General features: G+C 37.7%; 1 protein-coding gene across 4 annotated transcripts in view; it reads right to left on the reverse strand.

Annotated features, from left to right (window-relative positions):
- Positions 1-22552, reverse strand: part of sdccag8 (SHH signaling and ciliogenesis regulator sdccag8) — a 59382-nt gene that overhangs the window by 17781 nt on the left and 19049 nt on the right. For all 4 annotated transcript variants that reach the window (XM_059566474.1, XM_059566473.1, XM_059566472.1 and 1 more), the window contains exons 14-16: positions 12409-12536; positions 11038-11146; positions 8117-8248 (exon numbers count right to left, since the gene is read on the reverse strand). In XM_059566474.1, coding sequence (XP_059422457.1) covers positions 8117-8248; positions 11038-11146; positions 12409-12536 — 369 coding nt within the window. The remainder of the gene's footprint in view (positions 1-8116; positions 8249-11037; positions 11147-12408; positions 12537-22552) is intronic.

The raw sequence follows: 22552 nt of genomic DNA on the forward strand, positions 1-22552 counted from the left end.
TATTTTTTCACACTAGGATTAGTTTTAAGTTATTACTGTACACTATCAATCAAAAGTTTGGGGGCAGTAAGATATTTTTATTCTTTTTTTAAATAATACTTTTATCCAGCAATCACTGATCAGCAGTCCACAGTAAAGACATTTATAATGTTACAAAAAAAAATCAATTTCAAATAAATGCTGTTCCTTTTAACTTTTAATCACAGATTCCTAAACAAAATAATCAGCAAAATATTAAGCAGGACACGCCTGTATTCAATTTTGTTTATAATAAGAACTGTTTCTTGCGTATCAAATTTACATATTAAAAATGATAGATAAAAAGATAAAAATTTAAAATAAGCGCAGGAACAAATACAATTGATATATTTGACATAATATATTTTAATAAATATTCAAATAGAAACCAGTTATTTTACAAAGCAATAATATTTCACAACATGACGAAAACCATGAAGAAAATGTTACAGATATAATTAAATTTTCAGTGGTAGTGTATGATGATGGTGATTAGCAAGAAAAAAGAGATTAAATAATATCCTGATATACTTAATGCATATGATCCCAAACACCAATTTCTGACACTTATTAAATAACAAAGGTTAACTAGACTTTTATATTATCTGAATAAATGTAAGTGGTGATTCAAATTGTAATTCTAGCAAACGTAAATATTTTTGTTCATTTTATTTTAAACACTTCTGTGAGATTTCTCTTCAGCTGCTTTGAAATCTCTCTCTTCTGACTGCTGTAATCCATCTCTCTCAAATGAGAAAGCAAAAATAATGTTTGCTATTGTACCTTCAAGTTTCCAAACATAGAAGTGTGAACAGGATCCATGGCATAGCTCTCCTCAAGCAGCACCACTTGAGACATCAGTTGTGTCTGTAGCATTGAGGTATGCATTACATACTGGAAGTTTAATATTTAGGTTAGAGATTTTGAAAAAAACTAAAACAAAGTCCACATAAAGTATAGCGATCATTGGCCTATTGTCTGCCAGCAAAGTTCAGATTTAATAATTGGAATAAGCACAATTATTATAAGACTCTCGTTTGATGTGAAAAAAGAGAAGTCCAAATAACTCTGACCTCTTTTCAAAAGCTTTTGTTCCAAGCGAGTTGATAGAATAAACATTAAAAGGTACATCTGACTCAGAAAAGACAGCGATCAGCATGTGGATGCCAAAGAAACAGTGACAAGCATCATCCACATCACGCATGCCATCTCCTTTACTCCTTGCCAACTTCATTTGCAAGTGAAAAGTTTACTAAGCTTTCTTGCTTTTGGGAAAAGTGGAATAGCTTTTCTTTCCACTCTCTCTCTCTTACACACACACAGCACTAAATGCACGTTTGTGTGTGTAAGTGAAGGATGGGGTGTGTAGCGGGGGTGGGTGGCAGGGAACCAGATGAAGCAGCCCTCGCCCGAGGCCCAGCCGTCTCCCCGGCAGCAGCGCGGCTGTTCTCGGCCCCGGCACAGGCGGACATTTGTTCCATTGCACCATCTCCTCCAGCCTTTTCAGCAGTGCTCCAGCTACAGCTACACATGGCTCTCCATCCACACTCCCCTCCGCGCACATCCACACGCTGCTACCATCTTTCTTTATGCTGCCATATGGCTGACAGAAGCCTGTAGATTTAGGCACACATCTGCGTATGCGCTACAACACTCCTTTAAGGAACAGGAGCGTGTTTGCTTCTGTGTGTGTTGGTGAGAGGGAGTGATAATTGGTAAAGACGCTCATTGGCAGATGTGTGTTTGTGGGGCTGAGCGGAGAGGAGAGAACCTTTGAGGAGCTTGTGTGAGCGGGGACTCGGAGCAGGTGAATTTTGGACAAATAATCAGATATCAAGCTGGGTTTTGTTTCTAGCAGTCTAGAATGATTCTCTATCAGTGTAGCTGACAAACATTTTCGTTCAACATTGAGACTTTGATTTAAATGTACAAGTGGATATTTTAGATGCCTTCAATTAACTTGAACTATCTTCACTCATTATGTGGTTCTGCAGTGACATACATTTTAAAAAGCACAAAAGCATGTCTCTTAAGTAATAAAAGGGCGTAAAAGCAGCATGCATAATAATTATAAAAGAATTAGCAAAATGCTCATTTGGATGGAGTATAGCTTGCCACACCGCAGGAGATGTAATTTTCCTAACAAGCTTTTTATTTTAAATACTTATTAATGCTTTCTGAAATTCATTTTGACAGGCTATGCATTATATTATGCTTTTTCTATTCAGTGAAATTCACAACTTATTTCTATGAATTTTCCAAAAGCTTTCCAGTAATGTGAAAAAATGTGAACAAATGATAAAGATAAAAAAAAACTATTGACTAATTCAGTAATGAATCGTTCCGACTGATTTGTGAACCGGTCTGATCGATTCACAGAAAGAATCAAAATATTGAAATAGGCATTATGATGTCCAGTATGTTACTGAATGTTTTACTCTATAAGAGCATATTCCGGCTTGTGTTTTTTGTTTCAGCATAACTACAAAAATGCATAGAAATATTCATTATTTCCAAGTTCAGAAATCAATAATAAAAAATAAAAAAATCCAACTATTTATAAGTTTTCCCATGTACAGGGGAAAGCTGCATATTTTTTTTAAATTTTGTCACCCCCAAATGCATCAGTTTTCAAAGAACAAACAGACACAAAGTAATGAGAAAATACAATACTAAGAAATCATAATACATGTTGCAGTCTATATGAATAACAATAGACTATATTTATTACCCAAAACATACAGGAGTCTAGTTCAAATAGCTTATTAAATGCATTCATTAAACTGAACTGAGTTATAAAGTAAAGATAAAAGTACATTGAATGTCTGGTGCTAATAGTACAAAAATTCTATCCTCATTTCAAATGTAATTCATTTATGTATTAGAAATTACAAGGATAGCATTTAATATTTACAAAATCTCAAATTATTTTTGTTACTTGACCTAAAAGTAACTTTTGATTGTTTGCCCTTTTAACTGTACATTAATGAGACAATATGAAATCAGTCAGGAATATAAAATAACAAACAAACAAACACTCTGATTACTACATCCCAAAGTGGCTTTTACCACGCTAATGTCAATCATCTTACACAGCAGTAAAACGATGCCCAGAATGCATTTACGAAATAAAAATAGGATTGATATGCATATGTATTACTGATGCTCTCTATAAAGCCGAGGCTATTACGCACAATCGTTGGCCAACACTCCGAGCCTTTCATATATCACTGGCCCTAATCTCTAGGCAGAAAATATGTGAATACCACGTGGAAAATAAATAAATAACTCGCAGGAGTGAAACATTGTGTGCCGAAAACCCCTGTGTTGCTTGGCGTTGGCTTGAATGTAAAAATAAATCAAGCTGATTTTCCAAATGTTTCATGCGTGCCACGCTGTTGCAGCTCTTCGCAGCACAGATTGTGCGCCCGATCAAGAATATCTGAGGTGGGGCCCCGGCTATTTGCATGTACGCCGGAGCCATTTGCACTAACTTATTAACACGTACACCTTAACCCACGGGCGGTGGGGTGAAGTGCCCTACAGAGCAGAGACACCCGGGGCACTGAAGACGGGGGAGGGACCAGACCTCTCAGTCTCTTAATCAGAGCCGAGGGCTGAAGTTTGGCTCCGACACCTTCTGTCTTACATACCAACAGCAGGAGAAATGTGTGTTTCAGCATCGCAATAAACAAAGCATGTAGACAGTGAGAGAGAGGAACAGTGCGATGCGGTAAACTCTCACAAATTGATTTTCCTATGTTTTGGCCAGCACACAAATTCATGCACTTTCTAACTTTCTGTTTGTATTGAATAATTCTATAAAGATTAGCTAGAACATATTCAATCCATTATGAAGAGTTTATAAAAAGCACAACGAAAAAGATTTCATTGCGAAAATCCTCTCTAGCGTGTACATAATTCAAATGAAAACGTCTCTCCTATGTTAGACGCAACTATAAATATTTCACACGTATAGATTCTCTCTAATCGCTCCATCTCACCTCTGAGCTCGGTCTGTGAGCTCTTGTGAGAAATGTTGCGTAATTGCAAAGGTGACGAACCATTTTAACAGCTCCAGTTATGTGAGGAAAGCTCACTTACATGCCCACTCTAAAAACAACATCCTTTTCATTACGGGGCGGCAGTGGAAATGTAACTTTTCTTTGTATCTGTTTCTCTCTGGTTCGAGGAGGTGGATATTCACTTATATGTAAAGTTGTAGAGGAAACAGAAGGATGTTGTGCTCCCAGCAGAAGCTCGGTTCAGGCTGGAGGTACTGTGGATACACCCACACTCACTCACTCACTCGCCCACATGCTGGCTCGGGCGGTGTGCCAGACGCCCCTCAACCCTACACTCAGTGGCCACATGTGCCCCTGCTTGAAACACACACACACTCTAAAGTGGTACGCACACAATGCTCACACGTATCTGATATTAAAAACCATCTGATTCCAAATAATATTATAGACATATTGAGAGATTAATCAATCTTATCAATGGCTTATTGAATTGAGAAGCATTTTAGTCTGACAAAATGTATTTCCTGAAGAACAAAATCTAAAACTATCGTTCAAAAGTTTTAGGTCATTAAGTTTTTTTTTTGTTGAAACAGAATAATACTTTTATTCAAGGAGGATGCGATAAATTGATCAAATGTTACAAAATATAAAATATCAAATGTTTAGCAATCCTGAAAATAACTGATAATAATAAGAGATGTTTCTTGAGCAGCAAATCAGTATATAAAAGCTTGTGTTCTGCAAGTGAACGTCTTTTTATTATGCCATCCCAAAGAGGTACAAAATCACTTTTACAGACTTTTAAATTAAACGTTTCCTCCTGGTGGAATGACCTGCTCAACTCAATCCGAGCAGATTCTTCAAGAATCGGCTAAAAACACATATGTTCCATCTTAAGTCTCTTTTAGTCTTGCACTCTGTTCATTTACTAACTGCTTGTTTTCTTACAAAAAAACAACCTAGCACTAGCTTTTCAAATCTTTTTGTATTCTTTCTATTTGTTTTATTTTTCATACAATTAACAAAAGCAAAAATGGCTTCTAACATAAAAAAAAATTGCTAAGTGTACGGTGTTAAGCTAACTGAGACTTGTGATAGCACTTGCGTATCATTGTTCTTTATTTTGATTGCTTCCATTGTCCTCAATCTTAAGTCGCTTTGGATAAAAGTGTTGGCTAAATGACTAAATAAATAATATTAGAATGATTTCTGAAGGATCATGTGACACTGAAGATTGGAGTAAGGATGCAGAAAATGTATGTGTGTGTGTGTGTGTACATATACATATTATATATATATATATATATATATATATATATATATATATATATATATATATATAAAAATCTTTCAAACCCCACAAAGAGTTTTGTTACAAACCTTACAAAGACCTTTGTTAATAACTTTTTTCCAGGGGCGGGGTGACACATACAAAGCATTCAATGACTGTGCCAACTTTAACATTTGAAAGGATACTGTGGCAAAGTTATTGCTTTCTTTATTCAAACTGATTTTCTTTTTCATGAAAATACGGACCTGAAGAATGAAAGCTGTATCATACACTTTGAAAATTATGAGCTATATCACTGCTTATCAACACCAGGGGTGTGATGATACACTTAGCTCACCAGATGAGACAAAATACATTCACTAGAGCCTGACAATATTTTAACACTATTTTTAAGAAATTTTCAGTGACAAAATATTTGTTTTTTAATTACAAAAAGTAAAACAATGCAGTTGTATTTAGAAATATTTTAACTAATCTAGGGCTGTAACTAATGACTATTTTGGTAATCAAGTAATCTGCTGATTATTTTGACAATTAAGTAATCAGATATTTGTTTAGTAACACAAACAGACCTAGGTGAAAACCAAGCTTTACTATGACTATTTATACATAAACTAATGATGAGGCAATAATAATTGACTCAAATAAAATATTAAAACCAAGAAATTCCATGACATAACAATTACATAAAATACATAATGTAATATGCCTCAAAAGAAGATATTTTGAAGATTGCTGGTAATCAAACTGTTGGTGGTTCCCATTAGCTGTGTTTCCACTGTCAGGCCAAAAGCGGGCATCTTAGTGCATGCCAGGGACAGTCGTGTTTCCACTGTCACTTCTCCATCACAATCGTGTATTTATTAAGTAACATATTTTATCTGTCATAAGTCTCATCTCGAGAGTTTAGCTCCGTGTAGCCTGTCATAAAAATAAAATAATGGTTTTTGTTCGGGGCTTTTATAAAAATATAGAAATGGTCATTATTTCTAAATGTGATGTAGCGTATATACTATATATACTGTAGGCTACTGTGAATACAAATAAACAGAACCCGACTCGACTGAATAAGCAGGCTATGTTCATAACGCTTTATTTCTGTGACTAATTTTCAATCCTGATAAATTAATTCATTATGATCAGTGTATCACTCATCATTAAAAAACATTGATTCTTTTGGATTTAAATATTTAACAAAGCATGCAAACAAACGGCCGCTTTTATCGTGTTTGTTTTGTGATCGCGCTAGTTCTAGTGACTTATTTCTTATTAGTTTTCTGATAACTTCTCTTAGTTGGTGAAATGATGGAATTGCATGACGTTGTTCCTGAGAGGCGTGCAAAGGATGGATTTTAGTGAAGCGTAGTATAGCTTCTGGTCTGAGGGTCGAAACGCAGCGCTATTTTGGCCTCGGTGCTACAGGTCCGAGGCTATTAGTAATTAGAAATACTATGGAAGTCAATGGGAACTACCAACTGTTAAATTACCAGCAATCTTCAAAATATCTTATTTTATGTTCAACATAATAAAGCAACTCATACAGGTTTGGAACGACTTGAAGGTGAGTAAATGATGAACTTAAATTTTTGGGTAAACTATCCCTTTAAGTACAATAAGTATTAAAACAAATACATGCAGAGGGCGCCAACGACCTGGTGACGTTTCACTTTGCAGCGTTATTAAATGCTGTTTAAATCCATTACATTTTAATATTTAGCCACATGCAGAAACTTTTATTTTGAAATCGTGTTGGACAGTAGATGACATATTGAGACACGTTGATTTTTAATGATTTACGTTACAAATCTAGTGAGATGCACTGGTTTCCAAGATGAATGTTTTTAACACAATTCCGTAAATCCGGCATATCCGGAAGAAGAGTTTAGCCTATTTCATACATACAGTAAATTACCAGTAAGTTACCATTAACTGATCATGTGTGAACAGGAACATTTCCAAAAGCCCGGTATGTTCTGCAATCATATCGTTTTTATGGAGATGACATGATTACTCTGAGTAATCATGCCATCAAAGCTCCGCTTCTTTATAATTGTTTTTTCTACCTAAATATGTGCTAGATGGACATCTTTGACCATTGCTCCTAGCAGCTTTTTGTCACCAGTCTCCATTCCATCAGGGCTGACTCTGCAACTTGATACTATTATGTGTGTCTTGTGTTTATAAGAGCAAAACATTATGATTGGCTTGTAATGTTAGTTTGGGTGAGAGTGAAAGCTGCTCCTCATACCATTGGTAGTCGAACTCATGGAAAAGTGCTAATCAACAAGAGTTTGTTTTTTTTCGCAGCCAAACGCTGCATGCCAGAGATCCGGCACAGTGCCAGAGAACTTTAAGCCCTGTTATTTATTTATTTTTACACTTGTTCATTGACCTTGATCTAGTTTGACATTCTTTTTCATGACTGAATCTTTTCAAGATTCAGTAAGGAAGCAAAAACCTAAAAAAAACGTGTTACATTTCGCCACATGTGAAACTTCCAATCCAAATTAGATTTGTGTGCAGGGTGAACAAAACTTGAATTCTACAATGCATTTTAAAACACTTCTAAATTGATTTCTTAATTGAAAATCTGTGAATATTATGTGAAATTGACTCACTGTCACCCCAAAGATCCACACCCCAAATCATTGTTGGTTTAAGCTTTAGTCCATCAGAGTTCAAATGGTGGTGATGTCATGGTGTGATACTCTAAACAAGCTCCTATAGGGAGTGTCTGTACATGTGATGCAGGGCTTGAGGTCAGTGCTGCAGGTGTGTGTACCTCTGCTTCATGCGCTGGTGCATCCTCCCGTGTTGCACACACTGCTCTTCCATCTCTTCACAACGACCTCGAAGTTTCTCAGTGCTCTCCTGCAGGTGCTCTTTCTCCAGAGACAACTGCTCGATCTCCGCTCTACACACACACACACACACACACACATATGCTTAAGTTTTATAATCCACCTTTCGATAGTGTTAAATAAAGACACTTAACTCTAATAATGACTCTAATAACTCTAATAATTCTTGGTCTGATAATAAATCATTTAGACCTACCAAAGCAGCCTACATACAATAGCATAAACAAAACAGCATATTTTACTAAAACAGATGAATGTTAATACACAATATGTAAGTACTGGCAGTTATAAGCTTACCTAATATATTTTAATATGATAAATTGATTATTTCCTCATATATGTAAATGCAGCATGTGTTAAGGCCTATCAGGAAGCAGAGAGAGTAGAGAGAAAGATGGTTGGGATCACTGGATGGGTCACAGCCAGATTTGAACTTGCTTTAACCACTATGCCATGGCTCCAGCGACAGTTATTTAGGCAGAGACGAATGTGTGGCTCTTTCTTTAATGAGACTACACTCTCATTGCAGCAGAAACACCTGAGCACTCTGCCATCAGGTAAAGCCCTGCCAAGTCAACTCCATTAGCACTGTAAACACCCTTCTCTCCAAAAGTTAAAGAGCCTACACGAAAGACATCAGCTCCAAAAAAACGGATCTTTGATTTGATGTGTAAACTTGTTTATTGTGCTCATATAAGCCAACAGACATCGTAATAGGTTGTGTTTGATCAAACTGTTAAAGATACAAGTAATTCAATCCACCACCACATCTTGCTTGTAATGCATGTTCTGGATAAGACACGAGAGCAAGATTCATCCAGTCTTATGCAGAATGAACCTTGTTGCCAGCGTGCTGCGTGCTCATCTGCCTACAGGTTTAAAACACAACACTAAACAGAAGGCCACACTGTCACCGGATATAAAACAACAGGACAGGGAGATCAGTAGAGGGAAATAAATCAAGTGTGTGAGTGTATATACACAGTCCATACACCATTCCTGTTCAGGATGTTCACATGACTCTGTTTTTTTGAAAATCTGTTCCAGGGGAGTTATTTTTACCAAAAACAAAAATAAATTCATTAATGGAAAAAAATCTCAAACAAATATAAACATTTCAAAAATAATTACAATTTATATTTAACAATGAAAAAAATTTACATTTAACCAAAAAATAATTTATCACTCTAAACTTTTAAGCTCTTAAACTAAAATAATTTGACTTGATTGCAAATAAATGCACAGACACTATTTAAACTGAACAGAGATGACATCACTGAATGACTTTCGCAAACCTGCCTACATTAAAAAATGTTAATGCTACTAGATAGCAATAATACTAGAATGTCAATAGTTAACAATTAACATGCACCTGAACTTGTTTATTATTTTTTTGTATCAACATTTACTATAAATGTATAAGGGAAAGTACATATTTTGGTCACTATATCTTTTTCTTCATTTTAAAATCTTATGGTCTTTATAAATAATTAAGATGATAAAATACATTTTTATTGCATCAATATTTCATGAAAATGTATTTATATTTTTTTAGCAAGTAGCCCTGTAATAAATGCAATGTATATTTAGAAAATATTATCGCAAAATAAAACCTGACAGGAGGCAATGTGAACATTATACCTTATGGTAACTAGTACCCAACATTGTTCATTTTAAGCTTTTATCATAGATTTCATTCACCTTGTTATGCAAATACAGCTTTCTTCATCTTTTGTGTTTCACTTAAATAGTACTGTGGCATGACATACATTTTTAAAGATGCAAATATTCCATTCCAGCCAATATAAGGTCAAAAAAACTGCATGTGAGAAATTATAAAGTAAAGCATGTCAGACTGCCTGGCACTGTCAAAGATCCATGTGTGTGATTTTATCTGTCCATGGCAAAACTAAAAATGCAGAAAATACAGTACGGTCACTAATATGTGGAGATGACTCACTGCATCCATCTTCCTCAGAGGTCTTCTTGAGTTCAGCGTGCGGGCGGAAGGGGGAGGGCGAGCAGCAGTGGCCTGTACCTTCCCAAGCTGGGCTGACTGACCATGGCAGATTGCAAGCTGCGATGTGAGTAATGCGCTTTACACTGTTTTAACAGCTGACTACCCCAGAGGCCTGAGGTGAGAGGCACATGTGATGGGCAGAGAGCAAAGTCTGCGCAGAGGACAGGCTGGCATGTGCCAGGGTACAGTGACAGCTCCCTTACTGGGGCACAGACTAGAGCAGTATGGCACGGAAAGGATGCCACGCTCTGGATAACACACCGCGAGTGGCTCCACACTGAATGTCGGACTCCGCAACGATACACAATTCACAAAGCATCAACAAGATCAAACAGTTGAGAAGACGATGTCAAGCAATCTGCATTTCAAAGATGGAAACTCTCTTTCACTGATCTCACTGCAAGGAATAGCACAGTTACAATGTGCACTATGTTTAGTTCAGCTGTAGATATGCTAGACATCAGAGTCATGTGCAAAGAAGCTCTGATACTTGAAACTGCTCATACTGGTCTCAAGACAGCCAGGGTTCCCACCATCTTTTGGCCAATGAATGTCCAGTTATTTGTGCTGACTACTTCATTTGTTAGTGAACTTTGTCAGGCATGATTCACAAATAGCAATTTAAAGTCAATTAAATATTTCACATCTGAGCAAAACAAAAATAATAAGACTAACAATTTTAAACCTTGCAAATTTGCCATTTCCAGGTTTTCCATTGCCATATAAACCTTGATTGCAAATGTAGGTCTTGAACTAGCTTTTTTTTTTTTGTAATGAATGAAAAAATTAATGCACCATACATGATCTGAAGGTGCTTTGTACCTGCTGCTCTGGGCCAGTTCCTCGAGCTTTGCCCCGAGCGTCTGACACTCTTCCTTCAGTTTCCCGATCAGGCTGTTCTGAGCACTCAGAAGAGCATCTGTTTCTCTGACTGTGAACAGATAAAGCTTTGACTCATTAACACTGCAAACACACAGATGTGCTAAAATACAGAAGACAGGTAGAGCAACACAAAGCAACAAACAAACAAAAAATGTATGTTCTTCCTGGGAGCAAAAGTGTCAAAATGTCAAATAGAGATTTGAGATGATTCAAAGAGGTGATCTTTTGTTTTAATAGAGGAACATCGGACCATGTGTAAAAAGAGTTGATATGGCCACTGTTACACATTTTCTTATTGACTTAAAATATAATATTGCAGAACCAGACATTTATTATTGATTTTACATCATAATATTTCTTTGTTTGAAGTTGTAAAAACTGATTGGGTCAGGGATTCTACTTTATATTTTGTGTATATAGGCTATTCATTAAACTGGTCTGTAAAACAAAAGAGCAAAGGAGAAGCAGACAGAATGCAGGAATGTAGTGGCAATGTGAGTTGTAGTATTAATTAAATTTAGTTTTCATAAAGTTCGAAAAGTTCAGAAGCTGTTGAAAAAAAATCAGAAAAAGAATCCTACTGCGTCGCTGCGCTTTGAAACTAGATGGGCATGTGCAGGCCACAGAGAAAACACCACACACAAAACCAGGATAAAAGAAACAAACTGGACTCTAAACAAACGGGGCAGAGTTAAAAACAAAAGTGGTATCATCTAGAGGCGATTCCATCTTAAATTCTAAAATCAATCCATTTAGAGTTAGAGACAGGGACGGGGGGAAGCAGGACAAAAATAATTAGCTATCGAGAGTGGCCATTATATGCTTAGAAAGGGAAGTGGACTGCGGTATTAAAGGACTAATTCCATAAGCCCAGAGAGCTTCCTGCTGAGCCTCTGATGCCATTTCTCTTTAGACAACATGTGTGCTGTGCAGCCGCGCCAGAAAGAAGCCCTTTGTTTTCTCTGCGCTTTGTTCTGGCAATCAGCATGCCTCAAGTTTCTGGAAACACAGGTAAATAAACTAAACTCGCCTATCCAGATGGTGCAACAGATGTGAGAGCAGCACTCTGAAATCAGGAGACAGTGGGCAGCGCTACTCGCCTCCCCCCCATTTTTAAACGCTAACTAATACGTAGCGCCGAAGCTCTGGAGCGCTGAGCATCTGCTCCCTTCGGCCAGCCAAAGGTTACAGGTGTTCCTGATGCCGTCCCGCACAGTGTGGCTCACGCCTGGAGCTTGTGGGGGTGAGGCAGGCGGAAGGGCGGGTGAGGCGGTTGTTCTGGCAAGGGGCAGTGCACCGGCGAACACCCACCACTCCTCTCGTGCTGCGCCTCCATTTGCTGGATCGTCTGTGTCAGCTCACGTTCGCGCCGCTGTGCCTGGAAGGTCAGAGCGGCCATGTCCTCTCCACAGCAGCGCTCTACCGCCTCCTTCTCCTGCCTGCAGAGTGAGAGAGAGCAAAAAATGAGAGCGATACACATGTAGATCAGCGATACACATGAAGATCTGGCAAGATTCCGCAGTAAAGTGTGTGATTTCTGTGCCACTAGCGTCACTGTTCGGAACTGCAAAATGTATGTTTTCGAACAGGTTTCCTGATCACTCCCTCTGTCATTGGTCAGGCGATCAAATTTACGGCACTGGTTGAGACAGCGCTGCTGTGCCGTGCTGGATCTGGTTGCGCATACAAACAGAAAAATGCTTTGATTTTGAAGGGTTAGTTGGCCCAAACATTTAAATTCTGTTATTAATTATTCATCTTTATGTCGTTCCAAACCATTTAAACTTCATGTCGTTTAGACATGTTTACAAGTTTACAAAAAAATGAAAATTCTGTCATCATTTACTTACCTTCATGTTGTTTCAAGACTTGTTTTCTTCTGTGGAATATAAAAGAAGATATTCTGAAGAATGTTTTCTCAACAACAATATTCAAAATATCTTCTTTTGTGTTCTGCAGAAGAATGAATGCATACAAGTTTGGAATGGCATGAGACTGAGTAAATTATGACAGAATATTCATTTTGGGATGAATGTCTTTTGTGTCATAGCTACACTGACAAATCAAAAAAACAGGACCAGAACTAACTTACTAGGGTCCAAAAGGAACACTCGCCGAGCACTAAATGAGAGTAAAAGTTGGCGAGTAAATAAAATGTTAGCCTACTGGCCATTTGGCTGGTGACTTTATTAGGAATTGCAACATAATGCATGGAAAGATAATTTGAGCCTCACTGGTATTTTATCTGTCTAATAATGATGAACGTGTTTGTGTTAATATACACAGTCTCTCTTCTCTGATCTTTCCAAATGTGGTGCTTCTGTATGCTAGTAATTATGTAAGGTTGTTAAGTGACATTCCCAAAGAAAATCTTATATGGTTGGATTTTTTTCTCCAGTACTCCATTTGGCAACACATTTAAAAAATAATCCTCATTTTAAGCAATTAACGTGTGTTTTTATGAGAAGTTGTAGATCACAGAGTATATGTGGAATGCTGTTAGTGTCAAAAAATAACTTATTTATTGGCCACAAATATGTACTGTAAGGGAACAAAAAGCTATACTATTGCCATGGTAGCAAAAAATATTTTTTTAAATGAAAAATTATGTACGTTTATACAGTCGGTAAGAAACATTTAAAGCTGATAAAATCACTCAGTTCGCCCGGTATTGACAGGTGTGACAACATGGCTATTTTGAATCTAACATATAGAATATGCATTATACATCAACACATCTCTTGTCGCTCTAACATATTCACACCCCATGTATCACTTCATTTATGGCACACTCCTTTATTTTACTGTTGATTTTACTTACCTGTGCTAGTGAAAGAGAAATGTGCAACATACTACACAATGATTTCTGAGATGCAACATCAATCAGTAGATCAACATTAAAGCACCTCAAAGGTGGAAACAAAGGCACACACTCTTTACTCAGCCGCCAAGTTAAAGAGCATCACGTTAATGATCAGCACAAATAAAATAATTAGTCTACACTGCAAAAGAGCAGACATAATGCAGGCCAAAGAAAGCAAGACAAGAAGAAGAAGAAAAAAACACCCACAAAACTCAAGTCAAAGTGTGTTAATTAACAGTGAAGCCTGAAAACTTTTCTCGCACACTGGGTTTGGAATGTAGCTGGAGAAGTGACCGTCTCTGCAGGCCTGCTGTCGTCTGGAGTGTGAAGGCGCTCCGCCTGCGAGAGCTGTGTGAGAGAGAGCGAGCAGGGGGAGAGCGCTCGGCCCCCGCTGTGCTTGAACAGCGGCCTAAAACACCATCCACACCAGCGCTCAGCAGGGGCTCACAAAGGCCTCACAGCCAGCCATTTGTTACTGTGGCTTTCCAGGGGGCCCAGCCACTCGCTGGGGTGCGGGGGTGTGGATGGAGTGGGGGGGGGTCGGGTGTTTGTCGACCAATTAGCATGAGAGAGACCGCCAGAAAGTTACCGAGAGCACTTTAGGGAAAAAGTTGGCTAAGCGAGAGGCCTTCGAGTGAGATACTGTGGACACCAACAAACCAAAACTTTGTGTATCTAAAGGAAAAGAATATTTAATGTAGTCCAGCTAGCAGAAAAACAGAGGTGTTATCTTACATTGATTGGGAAGTATACAAATAATCCAATTCAATGTTTTCGTAGACTGATTCTTATATACTCAGGTTTTATTAATTAAATTAATGCCCAATATGGAATATCAATAACATGTCATATGTACTGTACTGCAGATTTACCAGAAATCACGTGTGTATCTAGCAAACTATCAAATAGTTCTATTGCTCAATGTATTCATTTAGGAGCCAGTGGCAGCGATTAAGTTATATTTTACCAAAAGCTGACTGAAGTTAATGTGATGAGACGTATATTACCACAAAATCACAAACATCGTGAGTAGTGCAGTAAAACTGACGAACCAATGACTCTTGTGAGCTGGTTCCTTTAATGAACCACTCAAAAAGACTCGAGTCATGAACGAGTTTTCGTTTTTTTTTATCAGTTTGTTGAAACATTCACTGACTCAATCAAGCCTGGACCAATTAGTGAGTCACAAGTCATTCCTGTCAATCATGTATGACTCAAAATGCAGCAAGAACCATTATGAGTACTTTAAAGGATATTTAAACCGAAATGAAAATTCTGTCATCATTTAATTACTTTCATGTTATTCCAAACATGTATGACTTTTGTACCTCTCAAGATATTTGGAAGAATGTTGTTAACCAAGCAGTTCTGGTTACCACTGAAGAAAAACAAACAACAACATTGAGACATTTTTCTAAATATCTTCTTCTGTGTTCCACTGAAGAAAGAGAATCATACATGCTAGGAAAGACAAGAGGGTTATTAAACTATTAAACTACTTTGGATGAATTATCCATTAAAGGTTTTTGAAAATTATTAAAAAAAAAAAAAAAAAAAAGGAGTGGGTAAGATAATGTTGAAAAATTCTTAGTGTTTTTTTCCCCTGATTTTTTTAATGTTTTTGAAAGAAGTCTCTTGTGCTCACCAAGGTTACATTTATTTGATAAAAAATACAGTGACAACAGTGATATTGTAAAAAAATTATTACAATTAAAAACAACTTGTGTTTATTTTAAATATAGTTATACTTAATGTTATTTATTTCTGTGATGGAAAAGCTGAATTTTTAGCAGCCAGTGTTCAGGAACACATGATCCTTGAGAAATCATTTAAATATACTAACTAAATGCATCTTTGTTAAATAAATTTAAACAAGTATGGATACCTAAAAATATCTCACTGACCACAAACTTTTGATCGGTAGCGTACCCACACACACACACACACACACACACACACACACATATATATATATATATATATATATATATATATATATATATATATATGACATATTTTACATTTATGTATAAATAACACTTCTTGATGCATTTCGAACTTATTTAATTTGTGTTAACCAAAATGTCATGTCAAATGTCATGCGTTTTGAGAGGTTGCACTCGCATGAATGGTTGTGAAGCCAGGTCAGACAGCTCTGACTCGCCTCGCATCCTCTCCAGCCACTCCACAATGGCAGGTCAGTGTGTGTTTGCTCACTTCTGGTAATGATGTGAGCGAGGCCTAATATCCTCCGGTCAAGAGCCATAGCCGGGTTGGTCGGTCTGCCTGGTAGGGAGCAGCGTTGAGCCGCAGAAAGCAGTTTTCGTAGCTGGGTGCTGGTGAAGCGCGAGGGCCGAGGGCTGCCTAAGTGGGTACTATTCAAGCTGTTGCCTATTTGATTTGGACTACCACAGACCGCTCGAGCGCAAAGTTTGCAGCACCCTGTGGTGCTCCGTGATCCCACGCCAAAAATGACCAAATGCTACCATTCCTAAAATGTGCGCAAATTGGAGTCAGCCGTTTGGCTTCATGAGCACTCAACAGTACACAAGGACACTTGCCACCGTTTGTATGTTAATATATGTGCGAGAGAAATTTTCCAAAGTTAAAAAAAGTACAGGTTGCTCTGCGGGGTAAGAAGGGAAATGGACAGAAGGTGCTAATCTGGCGTTCTAACATTCATCCTGGTTTTGTGATAAAGTCTGATGGACTTTAGGATGATATTCTCATCTTTCAAGCAGTAGAGAGAGCACAATTCCATTTAAAAGCATGAAAAGTTATTGGACAAATACCTAGAATATTTTGCTATCAAGATATTGAAGAGAACTTGGCTGACATGCTAACACAGGAAGTACGGCAGAGTGTTCACACTCTCAAACCTCAGATGTTTTATAGCATTTATTCAGCTGCACTCAGTCAGTGTTAATCTCACTCCTATTTCCTGTCTCCCACTGACACGCTCACCCAAATCCTTTCAGGAGCGAATGAAATGGCCCAACCTGGGCCACCCGACTCTCGTCTGCAAAACCTACACACCCTATATTTACTCGACATCAAAATATCTATTAGCGTGCACGTCAGCCTCTCCGTAGCTCGCCCTGTATCACCCCCCCCCAACCCTTCGTTTATACTCACCCCCCCTTCGCTGCTCCCTCCCACCCTTTTTCCTTTAACTAAACTGGCTCTGGCTCCCTCCATCTGGTCCCCTTTCCTTCAGCAGCCCCGCACCTGTTCACACCTCCTCTCCTGTTGGACCGCATTGAACATTTCCTCGGATGCCAGGGCTATTCTGGCACTCGCAACCTCTCTGTCATTCAATCCATCTGTCAGAAGTGAACTTTGTTTACCGCCAGCTTCTGCTTTCTTCTTCAAGAAGCACGAAACCCCCTCAAGGTCAGTGGCAAAACGAATTGCAGACGCCACCAATTTACAAACAACCCCCTCCCATTCTATAAGACACCCCTATCAACAAACCAACTAATCACGATAATCATTTTTTTCTAGCGATTCTTATGTATCCGTAGAGAATCTGTTGTGATTTGAAAACGCACACAGAGGAAGCCGAGATGCGTTCACATATGCTGAATAAATATCCACATTTTCAGATTAGGTCAAGAAATTGCTGATTTTTTATTAGTGTTTATGATAAAGACCAGGATTTTCATTTAAATAGAAATACAGAAAGAATATATATATTTTTAAATAGCTTTTGTGAAAAATTATATTTATAATATATTTATAATATATATATTTATAACTTTAATATAATATATAATAGATATATAACTTATATCTTTGACAAAACATAGCTCATTCAAAAATATAAAAATATTGTCATCATAAATTCACCTTCATGTCATTTTAAACCTGTCTGACTTTCTCATCTAATTCTTTCTCACATGGAACTCAAAAAGAGAAGTTTAGCAGAATGTCCAAGCTATTCTTTTTCATACAATGAAAGTGAATGGTGACTGGATTTTTGAGAGAACTATTCCTTTAAACCATCCTAGTATGAACTAAACCTCAGTTTAAAAATATTTAAGAGGGTTCTTTGATGTGCATTCTGGGACAAAATGCACAAACTGGACAGAAATGAAACGTAAAGATGAGAAGGAGGAAGAGAGGAAGACAGAGCGCTATCCCTGGGTGAAACAGCCTGTGACTGCACTGTTGAGGCTCGCGCTCTAAGTGCGTGACGCATTTCCACAGCTCGGGTTGACCTGGAGGGGTTGTGCCAGACCCCCCACTCGTGTCACCTCACACAGGAGGCCCAACTAAACCATGCTGCCTTCATCATCCCTCCATCAGATACCAAATATGCTTTTCAAAAGCCCAACATGCCCATACTTAGAAATTAAACCCACCACAAAAAGCACATGGCCGGCGCGGAGCATAACAAACAGTGCTTTTAACCCAACAGGGTGTCGGGCTGCCGGGTCTTAGGGTTGTGCCCATCTCTTCCGCTCCGGTTTCATGGCAGGTTTTTGTGGGAGGATGCCCTCTTTGTGATGGACTCCTTATGCCATCTGGAGAGTGGAGTAGATGAGGAGAGAGAAAAGAGGGGAGCAGCTTTTTTGGGGGGGACCTAACAAATGGCTACGCAAAAACAATTAATGATTTCTGGCTAAACAGAGCAAAGACACTTGATTAAACCTACTCCAAAACTGAGAAGAAATTCATATACAGCAGAGCCAGTGAGAAAAGCACACTAAAATACACCTCTAGAAACATGTAGGCACCATTAATCAGAAATCAGAACTCTGGCCCCAGCTACTGCTAATATGGAACCTATTGGAATAATAATAGATGGAAGTCTATTATTGAAATTGCACTTGTGGTGACCAAGAAAAAAAGTGTCATGAAGACTTAGAAAAAGGAGGAGGAGGAGAAGGAGAACAACCCAGCTTCCAGAAACAGTAAGTAGGGCACTTTCTCTGGGCAGAGTTGGCCCAAGTGAGAACAGTTGCACCCGACAGATTTGCTCCCACTTTGCCTGGGGACTGGCAACATTCTGTCCTGTAAAATCATGACACAGAGCTGGGTCACGGCACTGGAGCAGTTCTTTTAGTAGGACTGGGAGTTTAAAGTTGAACAATGAGATCTTATCTTGAGATCTTGAACATAATGAAGGGTTGAAACTGAAGCTTCACTGGAATAAATATTTGCTCTGATAACAGGTTGATTTGCAAATGATCATTCTTGATGAAAGATAAGATGAAGAATGCATCACATACACTACCATTTAAGTCTGTGGTCTGTAAGATTTTTTATGTTTTTGAGAGAAGTCTCTTATATAATATAACTCTTAATATAGTTAATTTTAATATATGTTAAATTGTAATTTATTCCTGTGATGGCAAAGCTGAATTTTCAGCAGCAATTACTCGAGTCTTCAGTGTCACATGATCCTTCAGAAACCATTCTAATATGCTGATTTAGTGCTCTTCTTATTATTAATGGTGAAAATAGCTAAGTTGCTTAATAATTTTATTGGAATGGTGTAATGTCTTTTTCCAAGATTCTTAGAAATAGAAAGTAAATGACAGCATTTGTTTTAAATAGAAATCTTGTATAACATTATAAATGTCTTTACTATCACCTTTGATCAATCAGCAATGACCCGCTGAACAAAAGAGTTACTTAAAAATAAATAAATAAAATTAAAACACTGGACACTTTTCAACACTGGAGTATATAAATTGAATAACTTAAATCAGAAAAATATGAATGATTAATGGTACACAATTCATATTCATAAGAAACTGGACTGTTATGATAAAAAATGTAATGTTCCTGAGATAAAATGCATTCTTTTTATCTTTATATTAGGTATTAATACAGTAATGATAATTGATACTTAAATTCTGGAATTAAATTGAATTTTAATCACATGAAATATTACTCATCAAGTAGATGTAGTAAAGACATGCCATAGCTGCCTAACATTTCCATATAATATGAAGATTTAATTAATTTGGCAATGTCAGTATAATAATCATTTTAAGTGTCAGTTCTCATCATTAAAAGAAAAGTATGTGCCATGTTTGGAGATATTTTCCCCTCTGTGCAAATTGCATGCAATGTTTCAAACATATGCATTCTTTTGGCAAACGCTGCTAGCTGTAGCGACAGTATTCAGAACGAGAGTTTGTGTTCTCTTGTGTACACTACATTGTCCTCTTAGGGGCCTGTAAATAAATGACACATATGTAATTGCCTTGAACTTGGTTACGCTGTTAAATAATGGAGCAAACTGCTGGCAATGAGTTGAGGTCTTGCTTGGTTGAGAGGCATTGCCTCTGGCATTGCATCTGGTCTTATAGGCCAGTGGAGAAACATAATGCATGGACAAGAAGGGGGGGGGGGGGTCACTGCTGATCGATGCAATCATTAAACAAACACACAGAGTTTGATATTAATATTCTTCATGCTGTTCAATAACAGGTTCTATAATACTTCTTACCTCTATTCTAGAGTGAATCTTTAAATTTTAGCTTAATGGCTGGGGCAGTAAAATATAATATGACAATCACTGACAGATTCATTAATTTGTTTATAAAATAATAATGTTTATAAAAATGGAAAGTAACTCTGTTTTCCCATAGCAAAGAAAACAGGGTTTTGAGAATACACGACAAACTACAATAACCAGATTTCAACTTGGTATAACTTGATATCCAATGGACTAACTTTTTCTGGACCAGTTAAGCTCATTACATCGCTATACCACGTGACCCTGGTTCACAAAGTCTGCAATGTCGTCTCTAAGATGTTGATGTTGAGAACAACATAAGAACAAAAGCCCTCTTCTTGCCCTCTGCCGTGTGAAGTGGAGGAGGAACCGGAGGCCAGCATCCCTGCCGGCGAGGCGTGAAGACGTGGCAAGGTCTCATCCCAGGCCAACGGGCACACCACTGTCAACATCATGACACTCACTGGGCGGCTCGCCGGCACTCTCCCGCCTGGCCGGCAGCGGTCCCAGCTGCCCCATCCGTTACTGTCTGATTAGTTCTGCTAAGCAGCCCCTCCCCTTCATGCCCCATCGCCATCTGCTCCCCCAACAAAATGGCTGCCGCCCAGCACCGTGCACACCCCCCCACTACCTGCCAGTGCCCATGCCCGCACTCACCCCAAAGCGCTAACACGGCTTCTTGTGGCTGGCGGTGGCCCCCGTTTCGCTCGCTACTACTTCTGACAAGGGGCGGAGGGCTACACTCTTTTATTTGCTGTCGGATGGTACATGCGCTTCCCGCAGACTTGGTTTGCAGCAGTTTGGTGGCACGGCAGACTTTGCTCACCGCGGCAGCCTCCCTCTGGCGTGGGGCTGCATCTGCTCGCTCTTTTATTCATTATCCGATTCTCCACCTTTCAGGGGATTGTCATCCTCCATGCGTTCTTGTGTGGCCGAGGGAAAGCAGAGAAGCGTGTAAAGTTTAATGGAATTCTGGGGTGGGATGAACAACTTTTTAATGCCAACGCTGCAGTTGGTCTCGCAGTTCTTGTCGGCCAGTCACAAGAACTTACAAGAACTTAGGGAGAGGACAAGTCAATGACACACCCCCGACATGATGATGACATACAAAATTATCCAAAGTTCACAAAATCTACTTTAAATCATATGTTCCATGTTCTTAGTAATGTTCTCACTGTATCCATGTTGGTTGCATATGGTTTAAAAAAAAACTTTATTCCATTTTCAAGAAAAGTTTAAATTTAATTATTTAATAATAAATAAATATTAATACATTTAATAAAAATGTAAAATGTTATGCCATCAAGTAAAACACAATCCCAAGTTTACATGAGTGTATACAAATCTTAATCATTATTTGAAAAAGTTTAATATCTTTCTATATATATATATATATATATATATATATATATATATATATATATATATATATATACTAAATTATTATTACATCATGATAAATTATATTTATATCCTGAAGTAAACTTGCCCTAAGAAGGTCAAATTATCTGACACTTTTTGGGTCAGGAATTAAATTTTTTAATAAGGTTTTTTTTTCTCGTTATGATATCACCTTCACATTTGTAACTTTTAACAAAATTAATTTTAATTACATTAAAATATACTTATAATAGGACCGATATATTCAAGTCTTATCAATACAATATTCATCCAAAACAATATTCATTTGTTTTTTTATGAAATGCATTTTAAAGTTTTTGAATTAATTAATAGACAGAAAAAAAGCATCACCTAATTACAAAATCCTATAAGGTCAAACTATAGAAAGATACTCAGCCATAAATAAAAAAGTCCAGTCTTCATCTGCGCTAACATGTTTAACGTGTTCAGCAACAGCACAGATGTCAATTTAAGCCAGATTCTCTCACAGCTCACAATGAAGCCTTACTTATGTGGACCAGTGTTGGGCAAGTTACTCTGAAAATGTAATCGATTACTGATAACTCCTTTTAAAAGAAATCGCTTTACTGTTCTGATTATTTATTTAAAAAGTAATTACACACATTACGTTTTTTCTCCATTACATTTTTATTATATCCCAGCATACATGCTCCTGATAAATGTTTGTTATTAAACCATCAACATTCACAGAACACTGT

Source organism: Carassius carassius, chromosome 14 (assembly GCF_963082965.1).
Source record: "Carassius carassius chromosome 14, fCarCar2.1, whole genome shotgun sequence".
Classification (NCBI taxonomy): domain Eukaryota; kingdom Metazoa; phylum Chordata; class Actinopteri; order Cypriniformes; family Cyprinidae; genus Carassius; species Carassius carassius.